The following is a 12,951-nucleotide window of genomic DNA, read 5'->3' on the forward strand; positions in this document are numbered from 1 at the left end:
TAAAAATAAAAATTTTAAAGTAATTAAAATTAATATTTGAAAGTAATGTTACGTAAGTACTAGAGTTAACTAAATATGTGTATATACTAATTTAGATTAATTAAATAGTGATTCTAGTTATTAATATTAATAAATGCATCAAGTTTATAAAGAAAATATAAAAGTAAATAGGTAAGAAGGCTTAGCTGTTGATGACAGTCTTGAGCAGAAATGTGGCAAACAATAGGTCTATTGTTTCTCGTCAAAGGGACACCGCGATCCTCACTGTACGAAGTCTAAGAGAGAACTGGGAAGAAAGAATATGTACTCGCTTCGGCGGTACATATACTAAAATTGGAACGATACAGAGAAGATTAGAAAGTCAACTGTTTTCTTAATCAACAGTTGAGTTTCTTAATTGTCCCTCCTCTGCAAAGTTGATAAACAAAGTTTCCTTTGTATAAGTAATAAAAGGCCTATAGAGAAATCAAGGAAAATAATGAAAGTAAAAAAAAAAATTAAAAACTTGTTTTAATCCACCATAATTTTAATTCGTGCATTTTTATTGTTAATCAGTTAAAGTAAAAAAAAAAATCATCTTTATGAGTGCTAGAATCACCTTAAAAACGTGTCAGAAAATCATATACTTATGAATGACACAGTGATTCCTAAAAAATTCTATTTTTAAGTGGTTTTTGAAATGACCGAATAAATTATGAACATTAATTTTTCTTTTCACTGGATCCATTATGATATATGTTCTTAACTATTTAAAAAAAGCTCTACTTTGCCTTAATAAATTCTAATGAAATCTGAGATTACAAGGACGCTTTGATGTTAAACATGTGCTAAATCGATAAACACGTGTGAAACTTTGGCGTTCAAGGTAAATTTCGGAGATATGTCAGCTACCAAAGAGGCTATATTTACCTAATTCGTTATAATTAATCCGAAGATTGTATGAGGCATATGAAATTTACGTTACCATGCGTCAATTTCCATTGTTTAACGGTACTAATGAGGATTATTGGATTTGTTAAAGTATAACGTGATACTGAGAAATATAGGAGGTTGTTATGTTAAAAATAAAGAGAGGAGAGACGGAGAAAGATTGCTGGCAGGTGTTTGTATCTGCCTCCTTCGACAGAGCTCCCGATGTATCGGCTGTCGTCAGCATTATCAGTGTTTGACACAACCCCGTCCGCTTCCTCATCTTATCCAGCCCGATTTTTCTCGAAGCACCAGCTAAATCTGGTATAAAATCTCCATGGATTATAGGCTAATCGGCACGACCCGCCAGTCCTGAAGGAGAAAGCAAACCTTGTGTGTAATAAATGATTCAATATTTGTATACACACATCAAATCTTTTAGTATAATATTGTTTGTGACCTTTTAGTGAATAGGTAAATTGTAATGAAAAACATAACAGTTTAGATACATATTGATCCAGTTACATGATGAATATAGAAATTAAAAGTATTCAATTAACAAAGAAAGTGCCTTATAACAAATTATAAAAAAATGTATAGATTAAAAAAAAAATCCAACATTTCAAAAAATTGTCCAATACAATAAAATCTCGATCTCGAAAAATTCAGAAAATAGAAACACAAAGACAAACAAGAAGACGACGACGAAAAAATTGAAATAAACCAAACAGATATGAACGACAGTTTTACATTTCGTGTGACGTTTATTTTGTATGTAAATAATTTAATTTATTTTTCACCTTTTTATTAAAATTAAAAAGTTAACATTTAACTTTCATTTAAAATTTTAAATGAAAAAGTTAAATTTCAAGTATTGAATACATGAAACGTTTGAAATGAACTGAGGAAAGAAAAAAAAAACTTTCTTTTTTACTAATCTTTTTTTTAACATCCAGAAATTAATTATTCTTATTTTTTGTTTTGTGAATTTAAACGTTGTTAAACAGCTTGACAATTAATTAGTTTTATGATAATTTGCAATTATCAAAAAATCATAAATTACGTATATTATATTTTATATTATTTTTTAATTGATAAATAGATGTAGTATCATAAATATCTGATAGTTGAGTACTATTCTAGGAAATTATAATTGGAAAGTTTAAATAAATATTACAACTATAATAAATATCAATGTGATTTAAAATAACTTTTATTTTAAATACTTTTCATATTAAAAAGTTGAAAACTACGGATTGTTATAAGACTCATAGCACTTGACGTAAAAAAAAAAAAAAAGACTTTATTAAAAAAAATTACTTTTAGCGGTATTCAGAGGAGGTAATTCAAATATTATCAATTAGATTTGGTTATAATGGAGCTTTCTACATGTCCAGGTACATTCTAGTCTATCACACTAATTGAACAAAAGTCTAACCAAACGAGTGATATGATCTAACCATCAAATTAGGGATATCGGACATCTATTTTGAATTGTGAAGCTACTTCTTTATATCTCTAGTGCCCTGTGGCTGATTTGGAGATCACACAAAAAAATGAACTCGAAGTGCTAAGGAGAAATCTGTCGCAAAAAAATTAAGTATAGCCACCCAACCATTCAAGTTTAAGTTTTTTGACTTTTTCAAAGCATATTATAAAATAGTAACTATTAAAATGGAGTAAAAGAATAAACTCCCTTGTTTTTAAAGGAACACAGAACGCCAAAAGAGGAGAAACATAAGAGCTTAAAACATATTGAAATACCTACGGAATAAAAAAATATGTTTTTTTTTCGATGATATTTTTAATATTATAGAGTTTTTATAATTTTTAATAATCAAAGTAATTTTTGAAGTTAAAAAATATATATTTACTTAATAATTTAGTCTTTTTTATTAACATTAACTGAAAAAAATAAAATTTTAGTACGCGGTGTTTATCCACAATGCCGATTCAGTAATTTCAATCTGTTTTTGTGAACATTTTACAGACATGAGATAAAAATAATACAGTTTCAGATTTCTTCATTTCTAGTTATTAAGCCCGAAATATGCTCACAGTAATTGTAATTCGCAATACAATTATTATGGGCAGTTAAATTCATGAACATTATTATTTGACACATTAATGTAACACATTGCAGTTCGTTTATAAGAGATTTTTACAGCTTATCTTTAATACCTTCTGCTGTGGATCGTGAAATAATAAATGCACTAGTTTGAAATGACGTATTTTAGCCCATACATTTCTCGTAGTTCGTTACTAACTGCTTCATTACTAAATACTAGAAAAGGAAGAAGTAATCAAAAAGTGGTGGAGGACAGGGACGGACTGATAATTTTATGCGAAGGGGATTGGGGGCTGACCTTTTAAAAAGTTAATTAGGGTGCGGGCGAGTGAATAGGGTCGTTGAGGCCCCACTCGGGGATAGTAAGTAGTCTTCTTCCCCGGTCTGCCTATTCAGCCTCCACGCGTCCTCTGAAAGGTGACCCTCGTTAGAGCCCCACTCGAAACAAAGCCCACTGTCGTCTAGTAGAATACTGATTAACAAGGAGCCTGTCCGACTGAAAACGAAAAAGCTACCTTAAATGCAGAAGAAAGACTGAAATAGCCAATCACTCAAAATTATTGATCTGACCTTTGGACAAAAGAAATTAAAAAGACTGATCTAAAAATAATATATATATTATATATTGTTTTACTTTATTAATAAATAACTGGAGGTAGGAAAAAAAAGTGGACTGTCGTTTCTGAATCAAATTCAAGGAGATGAGGTGGTTCCGTGGTTAAGGAACGACTAAAAAAAACATTTATAGGATGCAGGAAGTCAGAATATATATATTTCCATCTTGAATGTATTGAAATATAACCAGAAAAATGTATATTTCAAATGCTCCAGGAAACAAGGAAACCAAGACAGTCTAGCGGGCAGTAAGCTGAAGTACTCCTGGTGCGATTTAACAGGATAACGGATAAATTCAAGAAACTTTGAATGTGGAACAAGTGCACGGCTACTTAGGATTTTTGGTCACAATAGAATGAGATAGGCAAGAAGGATAGTCAGACAAGGAGACTCTCATTTGTAAACTGCCCGTAGGGATTAAATAATTGTGTTCCGAAGACCTTTCAGTGTCCACATTGATCACTGATCGTCGCAGTAGGTAGGTGAGTTGAAAGTCATCCGCGCGAATCACCAGTTGGAAGGAGATCCTTAGCCAGTATAATACGAACATCACGTATAAGCTAGGAAGACAAAGCGGTTTCAGACTGGCTCTCAGGGGTAACAATGGTCCACTCGATCGAGAATAATCTGGGAGATGTGAGACAGTACTTGAGAGATTTGGCGTGGAAGAAAACAACCAGGTACACAAGAATCGGAAAACAGAGGAGATACATCCGGAGATGATGATTCCACTGTGAAAAAACCAACAGGGATGGGACATATCCATGAGATAATTATTGATGAACATTGCCTATTATATAGAAGACCAGAACCTTAAAGATTTTGAAGATCGTGCATGGCAGATACAGCACAGCGATATCGTAATCTTCTGGTCTCACCTTGCATCAGAGAGGACCAGATCTGTAGATCTGTATAGGACTAAAAGATGAATTGAAAGCCGGGCGAACCCATCATCTATAGGTAAGGAATGGTTGTTTGAACTTTAAGCTTTTAAGCAAGTAAGGAATGATAGCGACTCAAATTATGGTGGACAGTGAAATTTGTATGATGTGTGTGAAGTATCTTAATCTACAAATACATGATATTCTGAAAGGATATGGGTGCGGGCTTATGAAAAAGAAACAGACTTTTGATATTTCTTAATGCTTGTTTACAGCTGTAATAGTCCACTTTCCAAGTGAATCTTAAAAATTTATATGATTTTCTGACAAGAAATCTAACGCTATTCCAAATGGTGATATTAAATTTATTTTCACGCCTGATCGTCAGAAATTGTTAAAATTTTTATATAATAGTATCTAGATATAAAATACTCAATCCAAAGAGAAATATATAAAAATAATGAATAAAACTTTCCTAACGAATTATTATCCTTTTTTGAGAACTAATACTAAAAACTCCACAGTTTATGTGCTGTAAAATTGATACCCATAATAGGACCCTGATAACCGTATATAAAGTAGAGTACATATTGCCATCCACTCTTGGACCCTTTGACGTCCACTAAGATACTCTCCCCCCCCTTTCCCTAAAGCCCAATCAGTAGCAGTGACCGCTACTAAGAACCGAAGGGGTTGATGTATGGACCCTCCTCCTTATAACATATGTGTTCCCTCAAGTTAATAAAAGAGGAGTTTCCTCGGAAATTTATTGGGGCTACTAGTTGGCAAGGCTGGCTGTAATTACTCCTGACTGGTATCCATCCTTGTCAAGGCCGGCTTCTCCGCAGCCCGCCGTCTTGTCTTGCTCAGTTCTGGTCTTCTCTTAGAGCCCATTGTTTTCCCCTTTAATCTCTGTCGTCCATCTTCACTCCCACTATTGGGAAATTAATCTCAGAGTAACAAATTTCTAGGTGGTTTTATTGCATGAACAGTTAGTTATCCTATGAGAGTAGATTGGTCTGTACGAATTAAAATCGTTTTCTGGTATTAAATATTTTAAAAAAAAAAAACAGAAAACGAAGAAATGTATATGATAATCTGAAATGCGTTGCAGTCATAATATTCCAAAAGCCCAAGACGAGAAATAAAGAAGTTATCTTACCCCGATCTTAGATTAATTTAATGAAAACTAGGCAGTTAAGATTCAAAATTGATGACTCTACTAACCACAGTTACGAGGAATAAAAAATGGCAGCTGTTACAGAAGTTTTGGTGGAACAATGGAAACTGCTTCTACGAAAATAAAAGACATAAATTATATTGTGGTTGATTCAACTAGCTTTAGTCTGAGTACTGATAGGCATTTGTACCTATAAAAGTTCCGGAGATACAGTTTTTAACAAATCATACGATTTTTTCCAAACAACGAGTAATTATCATTTTGTGAATTTAAAATAATCCTCAATTAAGAGCTAGTTTATATCTGTACATCGTTCGTTAGGAGTAGTAGTTTCACAAAATAGTTCGTTATTTTAAAAAAGAAAAATGTTTCTTTTTGTGGAAAATCTTTATCTGGAGAACAGCACTATTTGAGCTACTATTTTATCAAATTTACTTTATTTTAAAGGAAGTTTAACTAATTGTTTTAATATTCTATGTTCTATTCGATGTTTTGAAGATATGGAGCTCAGAATGAAAAATAAAGTTTTTGAAACAATCGCAAATTTTTATTTTCCCCCAACCATAGTAGGTAGAGATTTAATTAAATTAATCAAAAATTGGTGTGAACTTCCTTTTTCTCCCTAGATGTTCTCACTATGATGTTCAGAACGAGAAGTTGGGCACCACTTCACTCTTATTTTCTTTCACAAGTCGCCCAGAAAAGACAAATAACAAGTCAGAACTTTTTAAATTAACATAATCATTGTTTGAACAAAACATTTCCTTTAGTTAAAACAATAATTCAGTTTAAAAAATATATAAAACTTATTAGAATTGTTCTGAGGAAACCCATATCACTGATAATCGACTTCAGATTTTTGTTGATTGACGATCACACTATAAACTGGGTTTACTTAAGTAAAATAATTTTTAATATAATATTAAATTATAAAAAATAAAAATACCAGTAGTTTGAACTAATCAGGAAATGTAACAAATTGGCTAGTTTTGTCCCTATAAGACCAAATCTAAGTTTGCAGATTGAAGACGAGACAGTTAGGGACCTTTGGAGCTGTCAGAGAAGGTAATTGGCACCGGCAACAAACTTGCCCCGGCTAAGCGAGGCATAATCGTTTTCCCCTTCTCCTCAACCCCTCACCCGCAATATTATATGTTCTAATCAAAGTCCCGCCATAAATCATAACTCCGACGGTTAAACAGTCCCTAAAGGAGAAAACACCCGCGAAAGATATTGTTAAGGAAATAATCCGTTAGTCAGCGATTCATAATCTCTGAGTCATTAATTTTTCCAACCAAATTATGATAATATAATCATTTTATTATAATAATATAAACACAACAGAGATAAAATTAAACTCTGCTGTGACTATCGCTCCAGAGCTTTGCATATCGATAATTCCATCAAACAAAAGTGGCTTAATATTTAGTTTATATACACTTCCAGCTAGCTATTTAATGCTTCACTCCCTAGATTTATATTTAATTCCTATCCAAAAAAAAAACTTATCAGAAATAAATTTGTTTAAATATTTTTATATACTACATGTCAGTGCAATACGTATCAATGACGGAACTATTAATACCGTAATTATGAGAAATGAATAAATTAAATAAATAATTATAAATAAAGGAAATTAAAATTTTACCAGGGTTATAGGTCGGTAGCAAAATAAATATTAAAACTTTCGAGCACAGCTCATCTTAGATATTACAGTTGTGCTTATGCTTAAAGGAAAAATTATCAAATAGTAGTTTTCATTAAAGAAGATTATATTTTTACATAATCATAAAAATAATTGACAAAGAAAATTATTTAAACATCAACAGACGAACTTCATTTCACACATCATTAAGGAAATAGTACTAAATAACGTTGGATCAGGAAAGAAATATGATTATCCGACTATTTTAATTAAATTTTTAAAAAATTTAAATTTATAAAATTTAAAATTTTTACTTAATAAAGTTGATTTTATAATGAATGTTTATGTTGAGAGGTGGTGAATTAATACGTTACTAAATCCCTCATCGTTTACTAGAAAAGCTAAGCATACAAACAACTTAGGACCTACTTCATTATACAGATTAGCAGCCTAATCAAAAAGCAAATACAGATTTTAAAGGACTAAAAAATGAATAAAACCCAAAGCCCTCCTCTCTAGAAAATTAGTAAATTTTAGGCGTAATTACAAAAAAATATATAGAATCTCAATATTAATGTTGTATGTTTTGTAGTAATAAAGTCATATTACTTCAGACTGAAATGGATTCTTAACTGAATTGATTTAATAAAATTTAGAATATATGTTAAGAATACTGCCTAGTTAATTAGAATTAAAGAGTCCTCTAAAACACAAAATAAATGAACAAAAGAAAAGATTAGATACATAAACTAGCAATCATTGTCTACAACATATTTAACAGCATTGAATTTCAGAGCCATTATTTCATGTGTATGAAGTTTGTGATTTTAGAAATATTGTGGAAAATTCTGTTATCCACATCAGCCTCTCTTTTCCTGGTTCCACGCGTTCTTGATGAAAGGGTGAAATTGTAACAATTGTGCTTAAAAAAATATATATATGAAATGGTATTTTATATCTTGTTCAAGAATCTGAAGAGTCGAGTCTGAAGCTGAAATATCCCCTTTTTTTTAGGATTGAGGAAAATAAGTGTATCCCTTCCATAGCTAACTGATTGGCAGAACAGGGAAACAAATCGTATTAATTTTGAAACTTCAATTTTTTCCCAATAATCCGGAAGTTGGTATTAGTACATGAGCCCAAGAGGAAGAAAAAGGCAGTTATTTCACCCCAATTTTTTATTACTTTAAGGAAAACTACGTATAATTACTAGTCGAAATCGACGAGTTTGCCAAGTATAGGGGGAATAAAAGTTGCGGCTACCTCAAAACGATAGAATAAATTAATTATTCATTCGGAGCTTCATACATTTAAAACTACCAACAAGACTAGAATTATTTATTTTGAGAAATTTATATCTCAAAAACCGTTTGACGTAAAGATGTCTATTAGCACTGAAATTAAAGCCAGTTTAATGGATTATAAAAAAAGTTTATGAAGTTTGTCTTCGTAGGAGTAGTAGTTTTAATAATAATTGCTAAAATAAATTGATTTATAGTTGTTCGGACAAATTTCCTTGTGCCAAATATTCATTATATATTTATATGCGAATATCATAAAAACTACTACTCCTACGAAGATAAACTTCGTAAACTACTTTATACGAAGTTAAATTTCTTTTATTTTGAATACTGGTAGGCATATGTACGTCTTATGGTTCCTGAGATACATTTTATCCAAAGAACTAGAAATTAACATTTTATAAATTTATTTTGTCAAATATCACAAAAATTACTCTGTAAAATGAGTAATTACTCTGTAAAAAGATAAACGTTATCAACTATTTTATATTAAATTTAACTAGCTTTAATTTGAGTGTTGTCAGACATCTGTACGTCACATAGTTCCTGAGATATAGATTTCTAAAAATAAATTAACTAACTACTTATCTTTTAGTACATTTTTCTATATCATTTATTTTAATTTATTTGGAAGACTTAAGACATTTATAATAATATACACAACCATAGCCTTATGAATAAACAATAGAATGATCGACTTAATGCGTTCAAGATAAACATATAGGATCATACTTACTTTGACAGATATTTGTAGTTTTTGGGAATGCAAAATTAACACAAAAAGTATAAAAATAAAAGTTACCGTTTAAAGGTGCAAATGTATTAGAATAATGTTTTTGCTTAAATTTATATGTATGTGTTAGTAAAGAATGAAAATGAAAATCGATTTAAGTTAAAATGAGCAGACAAGCCATCCTCAGGTACGATCCGTTAGGATTTATGATTATTCTACTGAAATACAAAACAACGAAAATAAAAATTAGAAAAAATACTTAACATTTCAGTGGCATTACATTGTACTGTTAATAAATACTTTTTTTTTATTTCTGTGTTGTGTATTTCAGTTGAATAATTATAAATCCTTGCTGATTGTACCAGAGGAACCAACCTATTTTATGTAGTATGGCCTAATAATCAATTATTAGACCGAAACGTTTTAAAATGATAAAATAGCGATTAACTATTATCATTGCATCTCAACTTAATTCACATACCTTCCTTCACCTGAAAAATGAATATGAAAATATTATTCTGCCTGTCTGTAGATGTGTTGCGCAATTTTATTTAAAAAGTTAAAAGTATAGAAGAAGACCTATCGTCATGTTGAATGTCAGAGAAACATATTTCTTGAAACATTGAATATAAATGAAAAAAAGACAAATTGAAAATTTTACCCTAGGGAGTGAAGGGCCGAGGACAAAATCTATTAGGGATAGAAAAAGGGCCCTCAGAGGACAAATAGCCAGGCCACGACACAAATCGAGTTGGCAGGATGCAAAACAGTCCTGATAGCTTCTGCAAAGGACCCCCCGGGCAAAGGATGTACGGCCAAAGGAACATATACAACATCCACCGCATCGATTGAAGATAAAAGAGATCCTGAGGAATCGACGATACAACTAGGAAATGCTACAATTTCCTGTCTGCTTTGTTTCTTATGCTAAAGGGGACTAGGGTTACATACTACAGGCAGTGTATCGCTATGGGGCCATCCATACCTGGAAATGTACAGTCAATATTGGCAAACATCTATAGAACAATCATTCAATGGTATATCTCAGATGAAGAGATACAATTAGGTTTTCTATTTTACTAAAAAATATTCCATTAACAATTTTAGGAATAAAAATTCAAAGTTAAAAAAAAAAAAAAAAAACCTGAATAGGTTTTTTCACATTTCATAAGGTTCGAATTTCATTTGGTTTAATTTTTAAAAAATCTTACAGTAGATTCAAATAGACTATTTAATAAAAATGTTGTAACCAACAGGTCCATGTAATTGAATGAAGAATGAAGTTTTTGAAATTATAATCTCCTTTGAAATGGTTAATAAGTAATCCAGTCAAATCAGACTCTTAACCCTATCTTTTAAAAAACAAATAAAAAGCAATCTATTTTATATTATGTAACACGGTATATTATTACATACGTTAATAATATGCCGAGCATAAGCCTGTAGGACTTTAACGTAAGTCCCACAGGCGTAAGCATGGGATTCGGTATCAATGTAATAATTTTATTAGTGTCTTACTTAACCTTCGAAAATTAATGTGTTTATTGAAAAATAGGTTTTGTGCACTATTGAAGAACAGTGAATTTTCCAACCAAAAAATGGCTGGTTTAGAAAATAAAATTATAAGACTATTTTATTTTCTAAACTATATAATTTGTGAGATATGGCTGGACATACTTTAGTCCTGTAAGACTTATTTTTTTAATATTTGTTTTTATGCCCCCCTCCAGGTCAGTTTTGACATACAGGGAGGAATTTATCTCCAAGTTGTCTTCTTATTCTAACCATATTGGAGAGCAAGTTTTTATTTCGTGGGGCTGCCATAGAAAAAAAGATCGCGTGAGTCGGATTCGAACCGGCGTCGCTGCAGTCTCGGAGTCAGTCAAAATTGATGCTTTAACTCGCTAGGCTACGAACGGCCTTAGTGCTGTCAAATTGTACACTTATTATTAACATCAAGAAATAAAACACTGACATATTTTATATTGCTAGTAACACCAGTCCTCTACGTGCGTTAAAGTCCCACGGGTACAGAACTTGGATTTTTGATTGGATGGGAGTGAATGTAGAAAAAGCGTGTATTCATTAGTTTTGCTTTCTATAATTACTATATTATAAGCATTTGAATATTGATTATTATCGAATTTTGTGATTTGATTAAGTGGATTTTACACAAAATTGTAGTAAAGTGTCATTGTTGTGGAATAAAATAAGTGAAAGCAATTCATAACTCAAAAGAAAGTTGTTACCTGAATCTCCAATTTGCTTGAACTCTCCTGGAGTGGAGTGGTCCCGTTGTACCACGTGACATTGGCAGGAGGGCGGGCACTCTGGACGATACACTGCAGTTCAACCTTGCTTCCTCTTACAACGTGGGAGTCAACCCCGATCATCTTGAGACCTTTCGGCCGTACTGGAACAGATAGCAAATATTTAAAAAATAGATTAATTACAATATTTTATAAAATAATAGAAGTGATGATATATAATTAAAAAATGTACGAGCTAATCCTCCACAAGTTTACAGTCATACATCTGTGATAAATGTAAATGAAAAATAAACATAAACAAAATTTCCTTTTGTATTATATACAAGATAAAAAAAAAATACATATATTAAAGTCCAAGTGTATTTCTACTAATAGATAATAAATCGGAACCTCATGAACAGATCACCAGCTGGGTTCTTTTCTGCCCGGAAGCAATGCTGATGGGGTGACCCTGTAAGAGTTTTTGGATCGATGGTGGAGGTTCATAAATCATCCAAGTTAGTTCAATAGCCAAATTTACCTTCATTACTCGTATCTTGGCGGCTTCTCAACTATGTTAAATTACTTCTTTGGTGCATTAAAGCTACTTAGTTCGAGAAAATAATTTCATTGAATATTTAAAAAAAAAAGAACAAATAAAATGGAAAAAAAAAATAAAAATAAAAGTTCTGAAACACGAGCTATACTCATATTAATTAAGGGTATTTAATTTAATGGCATTGTACTTAATTGTTTTTTTAGTGATAGATTTTCATTGGAAACAACTTCTGTAGCCTAAATTTTTATTTGTTTTCTTTCTTACGAGTTTAATTTAAATTATAGTACCTACATAATTATTATTTTGTTAAAAAGTGGGATGGATCTAAAAGTAATATAGTTATATATTTTTTTTAATAATTTATTTATTGTTATTTACAACAGTATACATATGTAGCGAGAGGGAGCAAGTGGTTGGACCACAACTCACCAGAGCGCTCCACCTCGAGCCTCACCGAAGCTCCCAAATTTACATATTGCATTATTTTCTAAAAACACATTGTCATTTTTGTATATTAATAATTTCTGTACATAACACTTAGCAATACCTGTGCAATGAATAATAAATGATAACAATCCAATGCACGAACCTATCTTAAGCAGACATGTACCGACCGCTTATCGGTCACAGCCGCATGGACTAGGCCTATAAATAAGGGACTCTAAATCCCCCAAAATCGATCTTAGATCCACTTCCTTTCCTGGGTCTAATCATGGCACAGGTGGCGTATACACTGCTTGAGATAGAAAAGTTCATTGCCAATCTATGCTCGCAAAAGTTGTTATTTCTGTACGCACACCTAAGACGATGG

The 12,951-nt window shown here is 31.4% G+C and overlaps 1 protein-coding gene and 1 pseudogene across 1 annotated transcript in view; one reads left to right on the forward strand and one right to left on the reverse strand.

Moving 5' to 3' along the window:
• nrm (neuromusculin) overlaps positions 1 to 12,951 on the reverse strand; it is a gene marked incomplete at its 5' end in the record, with an annotated part of 472,198 nt that overhangs the window by 210,565 nt on the left and 248,682 nt on the right. The window contains 1 exon segment of the mRNA XM_067045512.1: positions 11,582 to 11,745. Within this exon segment, the coding sequence (XP_066901613.1) occupies positions 11,582 to 11,745 (164 nt within the window).
• LOC112211941 (U6 spliceosomal RNA) lies at positions 304 to 401 on the forward strand (annotated as a pseudogene).

This window comes from Halyomorpha halys, unplaced genomic scaffold, assembly GCF_000696795.3.
Source record: "Halyomorpha halys isolate HHAL.00 unplaced genomic scaffold, Hhal_1.1 Scaffold48.1, whole genome shotgun sequence".
Classification (NCBI taxonomy): Eukaryota; Metazoa; Arthropoda; class Insecta; order Hemiptera; family Pentatomidae; genus Halyomorpha; species Halyomorpha halys.